A 16956-nucleotide genomic window follows, 5' to 3' on the forward strand; every position below is an offset into this window, starting at 1 on the left:
GAAATTTTGAAAAGTGAGATTATAAAAGCGCAGTCTAGCACAATACCAATGAAGAAGAAAAATAATAGATCTCAGAAGAAACCAGCATGGATGCCTAAAGAACTATCTGACAAATTGAAAGACAAAAAGGACAAATATAAAAAGTGGAAAGAGGGGCAAGTAACTAAGGCAGAATATCAGCAAATAGCCCAAGCCTGGAAAAGATGAAGTGAGGAAAGCTAAGGTTCACAATGAACAAAGCCTAGCGACAAAAGTAAAAAATAACAAAAAAAGCTTCTTCCAACATGTTAAAAACAAGAAAAAAGGAAACAATTGGCCCATTGCTGGGAGAAAATGGCAAGAAGATGACAAGCAACAGGGAGAAAGCAGATCTACTTAACTCATTTTTTGCATCTGTCTTTACACAAAAGGAAAAAAACAATCCAACCTATCAAAAACAGCACCACAAAAAACAGATTAGAAACACAAGTTAAAATAGGGAAGAAAATGGTAAGTGAACACCTGTCTACCCTAGATGAGTTCAAATCACCAGGACCAGATGGATTACACCCCAAGGTTCTGAAGGAACTGGCAGACGTGATCTCAGAACCACTGAACTATATCTTTCAAAGATCCTGGAGCACAGGGGAGCTGCCAGAGGACTGGAAAAGAGCTGATGTAGTTCCCATCTTCAAAAAAGGGAAAAAAACAAATCCAGGAAACTACAGACCTATCAGCCTGACCTCAATACGGGGAGGCGCGGGTGATAGAGGGAGCTCCTCGTGGCTCCCGAGTGACACCTATCCTGCGCAGGCTGCACTGGCTACCTGTGGCCTTCCGGGTGCGCTTCAAGGTGTTGGTGAACGTCTTTAAAGCGCTCCATGGCATAGGGCCGGGTTACTTACGGGACCGCCTGCTGCTACCGAATACCTCTCACCGACCCGTGCGCTCTCACAGAGAGGGACTCCTTGGGGTGCCGTCGGCGCGACAGTGTCGTCTGGCGACACCCAGGGGAAGGGCCTTCTCTGTGGGGCTCCGCCCTCTGGAACGAACTCCCCAGGACTTCGTCAACTTCCGGACCTCAACCTTTCGCATGAGCTCAAAACTCACTTATTTATTTGCGCTGGACTGGGTTAGTTTTTATGGGTTTTAATGGGTTTTATTGATGGGTTTTAATGGGTTTTAATGGGTTTTATTATTTGCTAAATTTTAATTATGCCAAATTGAATAAGTTTTTTAGTGGTATTTTAATAGTATTTATTTTGTAATAGGACTGTTTATTTTATCTGGCTGTAAACCGCCCTGAGTCCTTCGGGAGAAGGGCGGTATAAAAATTTAAATAATAAATAAATAAATAAATAAATACCGGGGAAGATTCTGGAAAAGATAATCAAGCAACGAATCACCGAACACCTAGAAGCAAACAAAGTAATAACCAAAAGCCAACATGGGCTTGTCAAAAACAGACCATGCCAGACTAATCTTATCGCATTCTTTGACAAAATGACAAAATTAGTAGACCAGAGGAATGCTGTCGATATAATTTACTTGGACTTCAGTAAAGCATTTGATAAAATAGATCATAACCTACTACTAGATAAAGTAGAAAAATGTGGGTTAGACAGCACCACCACCAGATGGATTCGTAACTGGCTGACCGCACTCAACGTGTAGTCCCCAACGGAACTACATCCACATGGAGGGAAGTATGCAGTGGAGTACCCCAAGGCTCTGTTTTAGGCCCAGTACTCTTCAACATCTTCATCAATGACTTGGACGAGGGGATAGATGGGGAACTCATCAAATTTGCAGATGACACCAAGCTGGCAGGAATAGCCAACACCCCAGAAGATAGGCTCAAGTTACAGAAAGATCTTGGCAGACTTGAACATTGGGCGCTATCTAACAAAATGAAATTCAACAGTGAAAAAAGTAAGGTTCTACATTTAGGCCAAAAAACCAAAATGCACAGGTACCGTATATGTGGTACCTTGCTCAATAGTAGTACCTGTGAGAGGGATCTTGGAGTCCTAGTGGATAACCATTTAGACATGAGCCGCAGTGTGCAGCAGCTGCTAAAAAAGCCAACACAGTTCTGGGCTGCATAAACAGAGGGATAGAATCAAGATCATGTGAAGTGTTAGTGCCACTTTATAATGCCTTGGTAAGGCCACACTTGGAATATTGCATCCAGTTTTGGTCGCCACGATGTAAAAAAGATGTTGAGACTCTAGAAAGAGTGCAGAGAAGAGCAACAAAGATGATTAGGGGACTGAAGGCTAAAACATATGAAGAACGGTTGCAGGGACTCGGTATGTCTAGTTTAATAAAAAGAAGGACTAGGGGAGACATGATAGCAGTGTTCCAATATCTCAGTGTTCCAATATCTCCCTCACAAAGAAGAGGGAGTTGGGCTGTTCTCCAAAGCACCTGAGGGTAGAACAAGAAGCAATGGGAACAAGAAACTGATCAAGGAAAGAAGCAACTTAGAACTAAGGAGAAATTTCCTGACAGTTAGAACAATTACTAAGTGGAACGACTTGCCTGCAGAAGTTGTGAATGCTCCAACACTGGAAATTTTTAAGAAAATGTTGGATAACCATCTGACTGAGATGGTGTAGGGTTTCCTGCCTGGGCAGGGGGTTGGACTAGAAGGCCTCCAAGGTCCCTTCCAACTCTGTTGTTATATTATATTATATTATATATTACACAAAATGTAGTGTAGCTCTTGAGCCAAGGAAATGTATGCATAGAATTATGTTATCTATAGAATAGCATCCCGTCTCCATTTTGCCCCATGTCTTTGTCTCAGCCCTACGTTTAAGCATCCTTTCTTGCTCTTTTTAAGCACAAAACCCATACCATTCCAAAAACAGGAAAAAAAAAGTCAGGTCAATAAATAAGGATGCCAGCAGCTCTTTTTTTACTGCTACAGTGTGGACTGAGTACTTCATCATGACTAAGGGAAGACTTTTTAAAGTTTAATTGCTCCTATTCGGAGGTGGTTGTTGTTGTTTGTTTTAAATGTTTCCCTAATAATTTATGACTTAAGTCATAATGACTCAATCACTTGAAAATTAAATTAAATAAAAGTAAATTCTGGTAGTAAAATAGCTAGCAAACTCAAGCATTCCCGAATTTCCAATAAATCCATAACTTGGTGGGGGGGATGTAATTAAAAAATACAAAAACCCCTCACCTAATATCAGTACTGCTCAAACCCCTGTCAAAAAAAAATCAAATATAAAAAAAATATAAAATATAAAAAAAATATTTAAAAATGTCAAAAAGTCAATAGAGTCATTAAACTATACGTACCACAAACCACCAACAAAATCAGAAAAAATAAATAATCCATATCAATAAAAAAGCTCCAATCCAAAAAAAATCTGTAGCTAACTTTAGAAACCACTACCAAAATATATGCAACCAAATAAAGATCGAATGCACCAAATACTACATCAAACAAGAAGAGGACCTTCTGCGCACAAAATCCAGTCGGGCTTTTTATAATTTTGTGAACAACAAACTTAAAGACTCGAGATCCTTCCCACCCCTAAAAGGATCTAACGGTAAAGAATATAATGATGAAACAGTTAAAGCAAACCTCTTTAACACATTCTTCGGCTCAGTCTTTGTTAACAGTAATGGCTCATACCCAACATTCCCCAGTCATACCAACAATAAGTACAACGACCTAACACAAATAGATTTCACAGAAGATAATGTTGTCCTTCGCAAACTGAAACCATCTCTATCTATTAGACCTGATGGACTATGTGCTTTCTTCCTAAAAAACTTTCCACTAATATAGCATAATAATATAGCTGCCGTTTAACAGGGTGAGCTCCCGTTACTTGTCCCAGTTTCTGCCAACCTAGCAGTTTCGAAAGCATGTAAAAATGCAAGTAGAAAAATAGGGACCACCTTTGGTGGGAAGGTAACAGCATTCTGTGCGCCTTTGGCGTTGAGTCATGCCAGCCACATGACCACGGAGATGTCTTCAGACAACGCTGACTCTTCGGCTTTGAAACGGAGATGAGCACCGGCCCCTAGAGTTGGCAACGACTAGCACATATGTGCGAGGGGAACCTTTCCATTTCCCTTTTAATATAGCAGAACCCCTAAGCATAATCTCTGAAAAATCTTTCAGGACCAACTCCCTTCCCAAACTATGGTCTCAAGCCATGGTCATCCCTGTCTTCAAAAAAGGAGACCCCAGCCTAGTTGAAAATTACAGATCAATTTCTTTATGCTGCATCACCTGCAAAGTAATGAATCAATCATCAACCAATCCATTACCCTCCACCTGGAAACAAACAACCTACTCTCTAATAAACAATTTGGTTCCAGAAAAAACTTATCCTATAATTTACAACTTCTTCACTGCAAAAACATATGGACTACAAATCTAGATGCAATTTACATAGACTTCTGTAAAGCTTTTGACTCAGTGGTACATGACAAACGTCTCCTAAAACTAAAATCCTATGGCATCTCCAGACTCCTCCATAATTGGATAACAACTTTCCTGTCAAATAGACAACAAGTGGTCAAAATAGGCAGTGTCCTATCAAATCCCACTCCTATCAATAGCGGCGTCCCCCAAGGCAGCGTTCTAGGACCAACACTCTTCATATTATACATTAATGACCTCTGTGATCATATTATAAGTAATTGTGTTCTCTTCGCTGATGATGTTAAACTATTTAACACTACCAACAATACGGCTATCCTTCAAAAAGAACTTGACTATGTGTCGGAATGGTCAAAAATTTGGCAACTCCAAATCTCAACCAGCAAATGCTCTGTCTTGCACATTGGAAAAAAGAATCAGAACACTAAATATAAACTCGATGGACATTACCTTGTAGATGACCCCCACCCCGTTAAAGACCTTGGAGTTTTCATACCAAATGATCTAAGTGCCAAAGCCCACTGCAACTACATTGCAAAAAAGGCTTTAAGAATTGTAAACTTAATCTTGTGTAGCTTCTTCTCCAGAAACATTACACTACTAACCACAGTATATAAAACATTTGCTAGACCAATTCTTGAATACAGCTCGCCTGTCTGGAACCCATACCTCATTTCAGACATTAATATAATTGAGCGCGTCCAAAAATATTTTACAAATATTTTACTCCTTTGAATACAACAAAATACCTTATGCTACCAGACTAGAAATACTGGGTTTAGAAAATTTAGAACTCCACCGCCTTCAATATGACCTGAGTTTAACTCATAGAATAATCAGTTACTTCCTGTCGAAGACTACTTCAGCTTCAATCGCAACATTACACGAGCACACAATAGATTTAAGCTTAATGTGAACCGCTCCAATCTTGACTGCAGAAAATATGACTTCAGTAACAGAGTTGTTAATGCCTGGAATGCACTACTTGACTCTGTGGTCTCTTCCCAAAATCCCCAAAGCTTTAACCAAAAACTATCTACTATTAACCTCACCCCATTCCTAAGAGGTCTGTAAGGGGTGTGCATAAGAGCACCAACGTGCCTACCGTTCCTGTCCCTATGTCCCCTTTGATTGTATCAAATTCGTATATTGTTTTTTTCCACTTTTCAGGGCTAATCCTGTAAGGAAGGCAGGAAGGAAACATTCTGGTGTTGTTTCTAGCCTAATCTTTATTGCCCTGCTTACAGAAACTGCCTCTCTGTTTAACCCTTATTACATTGTAACAGCTAAGGCGAAGCACCCATTGACCTGAGTGATGTTGAGTTGGCCATGCCTACACGGTCACATGACTACCAAGCCACGCCTACCCAGCTGGTCATTAGGGCAGAGAACTGGTTATTAAATTATTTGAATCCCGCCACTGATTGCAACTATTGTACCAACTGAAGCTGGGCAAAAAGTACCCTTGGCCTTTACCAGTGAAAATGTGAGTCCTGGAGAACCTGCAAATCCCACAGAATCCAGCTGGTCATCATGAGAATCAAAATGCTAGATTAAGATGAGTCTTGGCCTTAACCAGAAGGCCTTTCCTATATGCTTAAAAAGTCATTTGTCACAAAGAAAATGAAAGGCAGAATAAGAAATTGAAAAGCCCCATCTTATTCTTTTTCTTTTTTTGGCTAGCCAACATTCTAGTCTTCTGCAGAATTATATGAAACAAACTCAGTGTATTTGAGAGCGTCTGATTCTATATATAGGTTTAATTTGCACATTACTCTCATTATCTGATTCTTTTTTGCCCATTCATCCTCACATTGCAGAACATTCTTTTGCCGGGAGGTATGTTTTAAATTATTTCTACATTCCCCCAAGTATATGAATGTAATATAATGCCCTGCATATGTAACACCATTGATAATTCAGATTGCTAAATAATATCTTTGTGTTTTGACTCACCTGAACCACCACCGACACTTAGAACGTTGATTTCAGTTTTTCCATTACTGATGCTAGGAGGGAAGGACAAATTCATAACATCAAAAGCTGTTCAAACGGTCCGGTGACTTGCATTTCTAGAAAATGTCCTCTAGGCACCTCCCAGTCTTTTATTGTATATTTTATTGTATATGTACCTTATGATTCTTGACGAATGTATCTTTTCTTTTATGTACACTGAGAGCATATGCACCAAGACAAATTCCATTCACACTTGGCCAATAAAAAAATTATTCTATTCTATTCTATTCTAATTCTATTCCATTCCATTCCATTCCATTCCAGCCTGATGTGGCTCATTAAGGGTGGTCAGGATGTGGCTACGCAGATGGACTGCAGACTTGTGGTTAGGAACAAGTTTAAGTCTCAGTGACTTTGGGCTATCAGAGCAAGAGAAGCATGTACTGCTTACACCTAAACTCAACTAAGTAGCAGACAAACAAGAGCAGGAAGTCTTTTCAGCTCCTTTAGACGAACATGTCAACTAGCAAAAAAAAAGGGTAAAAAAATAAAATGCTAATGGGTTATATTGACGGGAACCTTGAATTGTACTAGATCCAGATCTCTAGATCTAGTGCTAAATCTAGAGAGATCCACTATTTTTTATTTTTTTTTAAAGGAAAAGAAGTGAGTCGGATGAAGTGGAATGAAAAGTTAAGTTGCACACAACCAAATACATTAAAAAGCTCACTCAGATTGATTTTATTGATTTAAAACATGTATATAGCCATTCAAATTTTTACTGCAGCTCTTCAATCCAATATATGAAACAGGAAAGATACCAAATGATTGGCTAAAGTCAACCTTTGTGACAATCCCCAAAAAATAAATCCAAAGAAGTGTACCGAATACAGAACAATAAGCTTAATGAGTCATGCCCTGAAAATATTCCTGAGAATAATTCATACAGGAATACAGTATACAAAAAAAACTGAGGAGTGTCTAAGTAACACACAATTTGGTTTCAGAAACAATCTTGGTACATGAGATGCCCTGTTCAGCATTCAAGTTCTTGTACAGTGCTTTAGAGATGTCAGTCATGGTGTTTCATCGATTTTGAAAAGGCATTTGATAAAATAAGACACAGCAAACTATTACAAATCCTGAATCAAGTGGGACTAGATGACAAAGACATCCGAATCATAAAGAATCTATATTGGCATCAGGTAGCAAATGTGAGACTAGGCCAAAAATACTCAGATGATGCAGAAATGCAAAGAGGGGTCAGGCAGGGCTGTATTCTGTCTCCGCTGCTGTTTAATATTTTCAACGAAGCACTGGAAAACATTGATGCTGGCCTCAAAGTAAATGGTGTTGAGATCAACAAATGCTGATTCTGCTTGCCAGTAAGCATGAAGACCTTCAGCTCCTCATCAACAGAGTCTCAGAAATAACTGAAAAATATGGCTTGAAGTTTAACACCTCAAAAACCAAGATCATGGTCATCAGCAAACAAACCATTAATTTACCACTGATAAATTCGGAAGGAATACCACTAGAAAAAGTTGAAAGGATCACGTACCTCAGTTTTAATTTACATGAAAGCTGGGACATGATCAGTGAAGTTAAGACAAGGATAGAGAAAGCTCGAACAGCATTCTTCAAAATGAAAAAGGTCTTCTGCAGTCACAACATAAGCCTAAGACTGAAAATCAGGTGCCCTGACACAAGTGATGTTGAGCTGGCCATGCCCAACTCCAGTCATGCCCATCCTGGCCCTCTGAGGTCAAACACAACCCTGATGTGGCCCTCAGTGAAATCAAGTTTGACACCCCTGATCCATCAAATATTTCTAAGAACATGTTTGTATTTACCTGGAAATTAATTGTGGCAGCTTCTTGTGAATGAAGTCCAGCATACACTGATGTTCAGTTGACTTCTGGAGGAAGACTTGAAAAGTTTCAACGTAATGACTGTGATTCGAAAACAAACTCCTCATGGTCATGGTAATTGCCACCCTACTTAGAGATATAGGTAAAAAAACAAAAAGTAGACTTATTGGGCTCACGTTTTGGAAAGGCAGGAGACAAGGAAGAGTGATGGGAAAAGTAAGAACAGCCTCAATCCTTGTCCAACCTTGAAGAGGGTTGCAAGGCTTGTTCAACCTAAGGCAAGTAAGGAAAGTAAGGAAAGCATTCACTGAAACAGCATATTGGTATTCTTACCAGATTTTGCCACAACATCTTGGCTCCCTGTAGAACAGAGTGCCCACCCAGGCTCTTTTGAAAACAGAATCAGAATCTAAGTAATAATAAGAATTTCTATCCAGAAATGTTTTGGAAAATAGTTCTGTGTCTCTAACTAGCTCAAATTCTGTTTTATCCTGGCAATCCTTTGGGAATTTGAAAAAACATAATAGGTTCAGCTTAAGGGGGGAAACTTTACAATACTGTGTCATCTTCAAACATTTTTTAGAAGGGAAAAAACTCAATTAAAGAGTTTTAGCAGAGCCTGAGGCAGTGTTCTAAAGTGATTGTTCCCCATTCTATCAGAATGTTATACTGTAGACTACCTGTACTGGAGAGCAGGGGTGTCAAAGTCAAATAGAAACAGGGACCACTAAACCCTGCATAAGGACCATGCGTGTTGTATTTTAATGTAGGAAACCACACAGGTATATTTCAGTGGTGGGTTTCAATTTTTTTTACTACCAGTTCTGTGAGTGTGGCTTGGTGGGCATGGCATGGCTTGCTATGTTTGGCTTGGTGGGTGTGGCAGGGAAGGATACTGTAAAATCTCCATTCCCACCCCACTCCAGGGGAAGGTTATTGCAAAATCCCCATTTCCTCCCGATCAGCTGGGACTCAGGAGGCAGAGACTAGATGGGGGTGGAGCCAGTCAGAATTTTTACTACTGATTCTCCGAATTACTCAAAAGTTCCACTACTGGTTCTCCAGAACTGGTCAGAACCTGCTGAAACCCACCTCTGGTATATTTGCTTATATATCCCGATTTGGGATGATGAAAATGAAACGGAAGCCAGCTGGGGGATTTTGAGTCAGTCCCTCTCTTTCACCCAGCAGACCTTGCAGGGTTCTTGTTCTGGGGAAAATAGGAGGAATGTTAGGTATGTTGGCTGCCTTGTGTTATATATCTAAGAAAAGGTAGGAGAAAAATAAAATGATAATAATAATCTTTTATATTAATACATCAACACAACAAGAGATGACCAATACATTAGAAAAAACATATCATTGCATTTATTATTACAAATTTGTTTTCAGTACTTATGTATATTTATAGGCCCTTGAATTTTTATAGTACGTGTCTGTGTGTTCACGTATTCACATGCACAGTTAGATATTTAGATTATCTCCTTCCCACACTCAGCTCCCTCCCAGGCTACCGTTAAATAAGCAAGCTTCCTTTTCACCTGCCTGAAATGTCCCTTCTAATTTCTGATATCCCATGTATAAGGGGGGGGGGAATGTTTTTTTATGGCGTTTCCCAAACCAAGTTAAAATGTGTGGGTTACAAAACGAGGATAGTTTTAAAAAACAAAAGAAAGAAAAGCATTACAGTCAGTTCTCAATTTACAACCACTCATACAGCATATTTTTTTTTAAAGTTACAATGCCACTGAGAAAATGATGACTGGTCCTCCCGCTTGTGACCGTGATAGTGTCAGTCTTTGTGATCTTCCCAGTCAACTTTGACAAGCAAAGTCATTGGGGAAGGTGGCAGGAAAAGTCGCAAGTCCCGGTCATGTGATGTCTCACTTAATCAATGGTGATTCGCTTAACAACTGCATCAGAAATAGGTTGTAAAATCAAGTGTGATCACATGTTGCGTCATGTAAAAGCCACAAAAATTTGCTTAACAACAAATACTCTGGCGCCTATTGTAGTTGTATGTCAAGGACTACTTGTATAGCAAGTCATTTGAATCACCACCTCTCTTTCATTGTCCCCCGTATTTTTTTCAACGTATTTTGCACTTACCGTATTTTTTGGAGTATAAGATGCACTTTTTTCCCCCATAAAAGAGGGTGAAAATTTGGGCTAGTCCTATACACCGAATGTAGCCCTGCCTACTCGCTGGCCTCCCGGAAAATGGGGCGCACGGAGGCAGCAATAGGCTATGGCAATCCCTGCAGCCTGAAACAGCTGATCTTTGGGAGGCCGATCCAACCAACAATCAGCTGCTTGTGCTAATCAGGCTGTGCTGAAGCTGAAATTGAAATGGGCTGTTTGCTGCAAGGAGGCAAATTGCTGTGAGGCAGAGGCAGATTTTGTTTCTTGTGCTAATCAGGCTGTGTTGAAAATGAAAATGAAACAGACTGTTTGCTGCAAGGAGACAAATTGATGGGAGGCAGATGCAGATTTTTTTTTCTTGTTTTCCTCCCCATAAAAGGTATGTGTGTCTTATAGTCCAGAGAGTCTTATACTCCGAAAATTATGGTATTTAAACTTTAATTATTAATGATTGCAAAATTTTTCAAACTTTAGAAAGTTAGTCATGATCAAGGACCTTGAGCAGCCTGAAACTCAACAAGTACAGTATATAAATTCAACCTCTTTTGGAGGGAGAACATTCAATCCTTTTTTTTTAAGGAGAGGAAATCATTCCACCTGTTTTGGACAGAGATACTCCTTTATGCTCTGGAAACTCTGAAGTCTGGAGCAGGTCATGATCACCTAACAGTGCAAGCCGCCTGCCTGCTGGTCATCTGGGGAAAAGGTACAGGTAGGTCACAATTAGTGCGAGTTTGAGTAACTGCAACGTTCAATTTAGTGTGGACTGTTTCTTTCCAATTATCCATGACCTCCTTTGCCTGTTCGGATATCTAGTATCTTGCATCTCGTTAGCCCTATCTTTTCTGCTGCAATTTATCTTAGGAAACAAGTTTGTGCAAGACTTTTTCTGAGTCACAAGCCTCACGTTTGAGAGATTGGTCATTAAATTTGTTCTTATTGAGTTTCAAAATGTAATATTATTTCTATTTTGTTGTATTTTTATTTTATTTTCCTAATAAAATTAGGAATGCATTTTAATCTGGTCTGGGCCATACCTGGGAGTATTGTGGGTTTCATGTTGAACACTGGAGTGGGTGCCATCAATATACTGATGATACCTAGACTACTTTATCCTTATTTAACTTCTAAGCAAGCAGTTGTTACTCTTCATCATTCACTAAGTTTGATGATAGGTTACTAAACAGCCCAACAAAATGAAGATCCAATAGGAAATCAGGGCTGAATGAGATCACTTTCTCATAGCTTGGGAAGGCCCCTTAATCCTCAACTATCATTGGATTCCCAGAATCCAGAGGGCCACCATAGCAAAGAATCCATTCCCACCGTTATAACTACTGGGCCAAACGTTCATGGGCTCATTGTTATCGATTATTCTCACTTCAGCAAAGAGTAGCATCTAGTTGATTTTGAAAAAGGGAAGCAGGGTTGAACCTGATGTAGGAAAGCAATTTAATAGTTAATAGTAGGGAATTTGGCTTAAGGGAACTTTTTAAGTCACTCTTATTATGTCATAAAGGTCTGCTACAAGTGCTTTCTGTGGAACTACTCTTTAAAGCAGGGGTGAATCCAGCAGGTTCTGGAAAACCAGTAGTGGAAATTTTGAATAGTTCGGAGAACTGGTAGCAGAAATTTTGAGTAGTTCGGAAAACCGACAAATGCCACCTCTGGCTGGCCCTAGAGTGGGGTGGGAATGGAGATTTTGCAGTATCCTTCCCCTGCCATGCCCACCAAGCCACGCCCACCAAGCCAGACCATGCCCACCAAGCCACACCCACAGAGCAAGTAGTAAAAAAATTTGGATTTCACCACAGCTTTAAAGTATCTAAGAGCCAGGTTGGTGTAATGGTTCAGCTGCTGGACTAGAAACTAGGAGACTGAGTTCTTGTTCCATTTTAGCAATGAAAGCCAGCTGAGTGACCTTGGGCCAATCCATCACTCTTTCTCAGCCCAACTCACTTCACAGGGTTGTTGTGGGTGGGGAAGAGGATAAAGAAATATTATGTAGGTTTGCTGCCTTGTTACTTAAAAAGTAATAAAGGCAGTATAAAATTAATAAATAAAAGGTTCACTTTGAAATTCCTTAGTTCTCTATTTCTTCCATCCAGCCCAAGAAAAAAACAAAACCCTATGTCTTTTTAATCCAGTACATTCTATGATACACATACTTGCCCATCCTTTTACTTCTATCTTAATCTGTCAAGAATATTGTTTCTTTTCTCTCCTTTTACTGATAAAATATATCTGTTCGTACTGTATTTTTTGAGATCTTCAGTGAGATTATCCCTCATCTTCCATCCCCTTGGGCCTTCTGCTACCAGTCCTTTTCAGTCAGCGCGTTCTTTGTTCGTCTAACATTTCTGAGACCCATGTCAGCATTTTCTTCTGAACCTTCGACTTAATAATTGCCTTGCCAGCAAATTCTGTCCGAGAAGTCACAAATACTGAACTCAATATTCACAACAGCTTGGACAATGGCTAAGGCAGGTTCAAAGCAAAAGATGCAAGATTAATTACATTTCCATTTGCATGCCCGGAATTCCTCATACAGTTTAAACAACACAGAGAGCAAATGCAACCAAGAAACACAATATTATTATCTGCCTCAGTCTTCACTGACTAAATGTCCATCATCTATGTGGGGACTACAATACAATCTCCTAGATTCCTAGTCACCATGGCAATGGTGTAATTGGCTGGGAATTTGGAAATCTATACCATTAGTACATCTGAAGGTAGGGTTACCAGATATCCAAACAGGCAAATTAGGACATGGAAAATTGGAAAAGAGGACAAATGGTGGGACACATTGAAGAGGACACTTTATTTAAACTTCTCAGCATCCCAGACAAAAAGTACAGGAAGAAAAGTACTTAGGTCTATACATACAGTATATGAAACTATCGTACATTTCCCAGCATCAGAAAGACTGGTTTTTCAGTCACAGAAATGTGCTAGAGACTTAGAATGCAAAGGCCTTCAGAGTGTAACTGATTATGGCCTTGTGGGGGATTTGGTGCTTTCTGAATTTGGTTATTTTCTTGCAGATGTTTCATCACCCAACTAAGTAACATCATCAGTGCTAGAAGGGAGTGGGGTTTGCTCTCTGTTTATATACAAGTGGCTTGCTCTGCCAGTTGATGGAAGTAATTTGATTATTCCTTGATTAGATTGTTGTTTACTGTTTGTTTCTTTGATTGATTGATTGATTGATTGTTTGAATTGGTAGTTCCTTGATTGTTGTTTATTTCCCATTGTTTTAGGTCTTGTGGTGGGCTATTGGTCTAGAGTTAATCTTGGTGTTAATCTCTGCTTATCTGGGTGTTGATTGATGTTGAGGTGATGTTTTGTTTCCTTTTTAGCTTTTTGATTGCCTTTTTTGAATGGTATGCAAAAGTTGCTTATCTGTATGTGCCTGTTGATGGCTGATTTGTCTGACTCCCTGGCTTCCAGAAATTACCTATTGTTTTTGTATTTGGCTTGGTTAGGATGCTTACAGTTTCCCAGCTGAAACTATGCTTAAGTCTGTCCATGTCCATGGCAATTATGGAGTTTTTATTGTATCTTCTGACTGGTAATCGGTGTTCATAGATGATTATGGCTTTGTCAATTTCTGGTAGCAGCCAAGCCATCCCAAAGGTAGTAATCAATTATTTATTATTTATTTATTAAATGTATTTGCCTGCCAGACATGAAGACAAAAAGGAAGACTTTTGCTGGATGTCTGATAACCCTATCTGGAAAGGCACAGGTGGTATCTTGTCTTTCTAAACGAAGCCACCTTGACCAATCAATATTCCTGCAAATTGATTGAAGAATTGTTGGGTAAGTTAATGCAGGAAAAAAGTGACTAGGATTGTCCAATTGAAGTCAGATTAGAATTCATAATGTGAATTCTAAAAGCATATTTATAGACAGCTGCTCTTGTAACCACAGTTAGTTCTTCCTTAAATATTCCTAATTGATAATTATGCAATCACCAAGATGAACAAATTAAGGTATTAAACCAAATCCAAGAGGAAGAGGATATCGTGCAGAATTTGCAGCTGAGTTAGTGCTACCATATCACAGGACACTTTCTCAGGGATCAGAGAGATATGTGCAAACCACAGACCATCAAGTTAGAGATACTTCAATTTTCCAGCTTTATGCAGTTTCCAATGATAGCTGCTCTCCAGCTCCTTGATGGCGAACCTATGGCATGCGTGCCACAGGTGGCACATGGAGCCATATCGGTGGGCACGTGAGCTCAGCTCCGGCGCGCCAGCTGATTTTTGGGCCTTCTGGGCCCACCAGACGTGGGGAAACAGGCTGTTTCCTGCCTCCGGAGGGCCTGGGGGGGCTGGGGAAGGCCCATATTTTGATCTCCCCTGGTTCCAGAGCCTCTCTAGGAGTTTGGAGAGGGCGAAAACCCCCCCGGAGGCCGGAAACGGCCCGTTTGCCAACTTCCAGTGGGTCATGTGAGCATGCATGGGGGAGCATATAATTATGGGTGTGGGCACCCACGCGTGCGACCCCCCCCCTGCGCAACCCCCACTTTTGGCAAGCAATGGCAAAAAGGTTAGCCATCACTGGTCTAGCTATTGGGAAGATCATGAGAATTGCTACCAATTGCTCTTGGTTAATTTCCATACAGAGGAAAAGTAGCTGGAGAAATGAAATGGATGAACTGGCATGTGAGAACTTTTGCATACACACTTACACACACAAAGGGTAGTCAAGTTTTTACGATACCCTAAGGTAATATTTTGCAACCTTGGCAACTTTAAGATATATAGACTTCAATTTCCAAAATTGGAAGTTGGGAGTTGAAGTCTACATATCTTAAAGTTGCCAGGGTTCAGAAACATTGCCCTAAGGAGTTCAAATACATGAGAAGCAAACTTCATAGCTTACAATAATGGCAACTACAAATTGTGTATAAATAGCCCTTCTAAACAACCGTACTGCCCATGTTTATACATTCTTTTACTAAGTAGTCTCTGGGAAGGATCAAGTGAATGACATTTGAAATGGGTTTGATTATTTAACATACGATTCAGAGTTTGAATATTTCTTGATTTCAGGCAAAAAAAAATGAACAATATATATTTTTTATATATATATTGTACATCTTTGCACATTTAATCTAGAGAAGCCTGCTGCAGCTTAGATTTAAAAATCAGGTTACGTGTATTATTAGTAGCAATAATAATTTTACTTGCAGACTTCTTATCTTTGCTTCCTAACTTTAGCCACATGGAGTACATGTCTGATGTGTTATTTAAATGCAATGTAATATAGCAATAGCACTTAGACTTATATATCACTTCACAGTACTTTACAACCCTCTCTAAGTGGTTTACAGAGTCAGCAGATTGCCCTCAACAATCTAAGTCCTCATTTTACAGACCTTGGAAGGATGAAAGGCTGCGTCAACCTTGAACCCGTGAGGATCGAATTGCTGGCAGTCAGCAAAATTAGCCTGCAATACTACATTCTAACCACTGCGCCACCATGGCTCTTCTGTGTCACTAGGGCTCTTATAAATATAAATGTAAACATGCAAAACAATCTTTAGCAATAATGCCTAATGGCAAGGATGGCAATGCATATTGTATTTTGTTAATCCAAATGCATGCAAAATATTTTATAGAGCAGTCATATCCAAATTAGCTCAGAACTAAGTCACTGAGTAACTGTAATCCAGAAGTCATGGACTTAAATATGCAACATTGATTATTTGGTCCAAATGAACACTGGAATGGAGTCTAATTTTGAAGAATTTTGCAGCTGTTGCTGTGTTTCATTTCCCAGCACAGAACTATAGCTCCAAGCACAGAACACAAAATACTGAGTTACCGGTAGATCTGATTCCCTATTTATAGAAATGTAGGCCAATAATAGCAACAGAGAAAAAAAGGGAGGGTTTTAGGAAAAATACATTGTTGGTTTCAGTTTAGTTTTTTTTTTCTTTTAAAACCAACATTTGAAAACATTTGTACTTACCTGTAAAAGTCTCGTCCTTACAGAGCTGCTAGTTTCAGTTTGTTGAAACGTCACAATAGTTTGCAGGAAATGAATTCTCTGCCAGACAAAGTACATTTTTACAGGCTAAATCTATCTCCACCCACAGAAGCCCTGTCTTGGCAAGGACTGGATTTCTGCTTTGAAAAAAACCAAGAACAATTGATGACAAAACTGGCTGGTCTTGAATGGAGCTGAACACTGAAAACTCTTGCTCCGCTTTCATTTTGGAATTGGGTTAATCCTGACATTGCTTGTTTTTATGACTTTTGTGGAGAGAATACAGCTTCAGGCATTTAATTTAAAAAGTAGAATGTGCTTACTTTCACAGCAGAATATGGGTTTATTTTTTTCCACCTTGTAACATTCTGCTGTCCAGGCAAAAAGTAAAGTTTTAAAAAAGCAGCATATCAGAATGGTTAAACAGTTTTTTAAAAGTATAGTTAAACTATTGTGTAGCGGGCTTCAGGAGGCAGAGCCAGACCAGCATAGCTACAACAGCATTTATTGATTGAAAACTGGAACTGAGGAACAGCAGGCAAATGCCTGTAATTTATACTCTAGGCTCACAGGGCCTTAACCAAT

At 39.5% G+C, this 16956-nt stretch overlaps 1 protein-coding gene across 5 annotated transcripts in view; it reads right to left on the reverse strand.

The window, feature by feature from the left end:
* The window catches only part of HNMT (histamine N-methyltransferase), a 36209-nt gene extending 19755 nt beyond the window's left edge, over positions 1-16454 (reverse strand). The window contains exons 1-5 of one of the 5 annotated variants that reach the window (XM_058193779.1): positions 16354-16408; positions 10963-11060; positions 9316-9433; positions 8206-8349; positions 6353-6405 (exon numbers count right to left, since the gene is read on the reverse strand). In XM_058193779.1, the coding sequence (XP_058049762.1) occupies positions 6353-6405; positions 8206-8336 (184 nt within the window). In that variant the 5' untranslated portion in view covers positions 8337-8349; positions 9316-9433; positions 10963-11060; positions 16354-16408. Of the gene's footprint in view, positions 1-6352; positions 6406-8205; positions 8353-9315; positions 9434-10962; positions 11061-16353 lie in introns of all 5 variants that reach the window. The other 4 variants (XM_058193788.1, XM_058193796.1, XM_058193805.1 and 1 more) reach the window with 4 other exon arrangements.
* Positions 16455-16956: the final 502 nt, after the last annotated feature.

Source organism: Ahaetulla prasina, chromosome 1 (genome assembly GCF_028640845.1).
Source record: "Ahaetulla prasina isolate Xishuangbanna chromosome 1, ASM2864084v1, whole genome shotgun sequence".
In the NCBI taxonomy this organism is placed as follows: domain Eukaryota; kingdom Metazoa; phylum Chordata; class Lepidosauria; order Squamata; family Colubridae; genus Ahaetulla; species Ahaetulla prasina.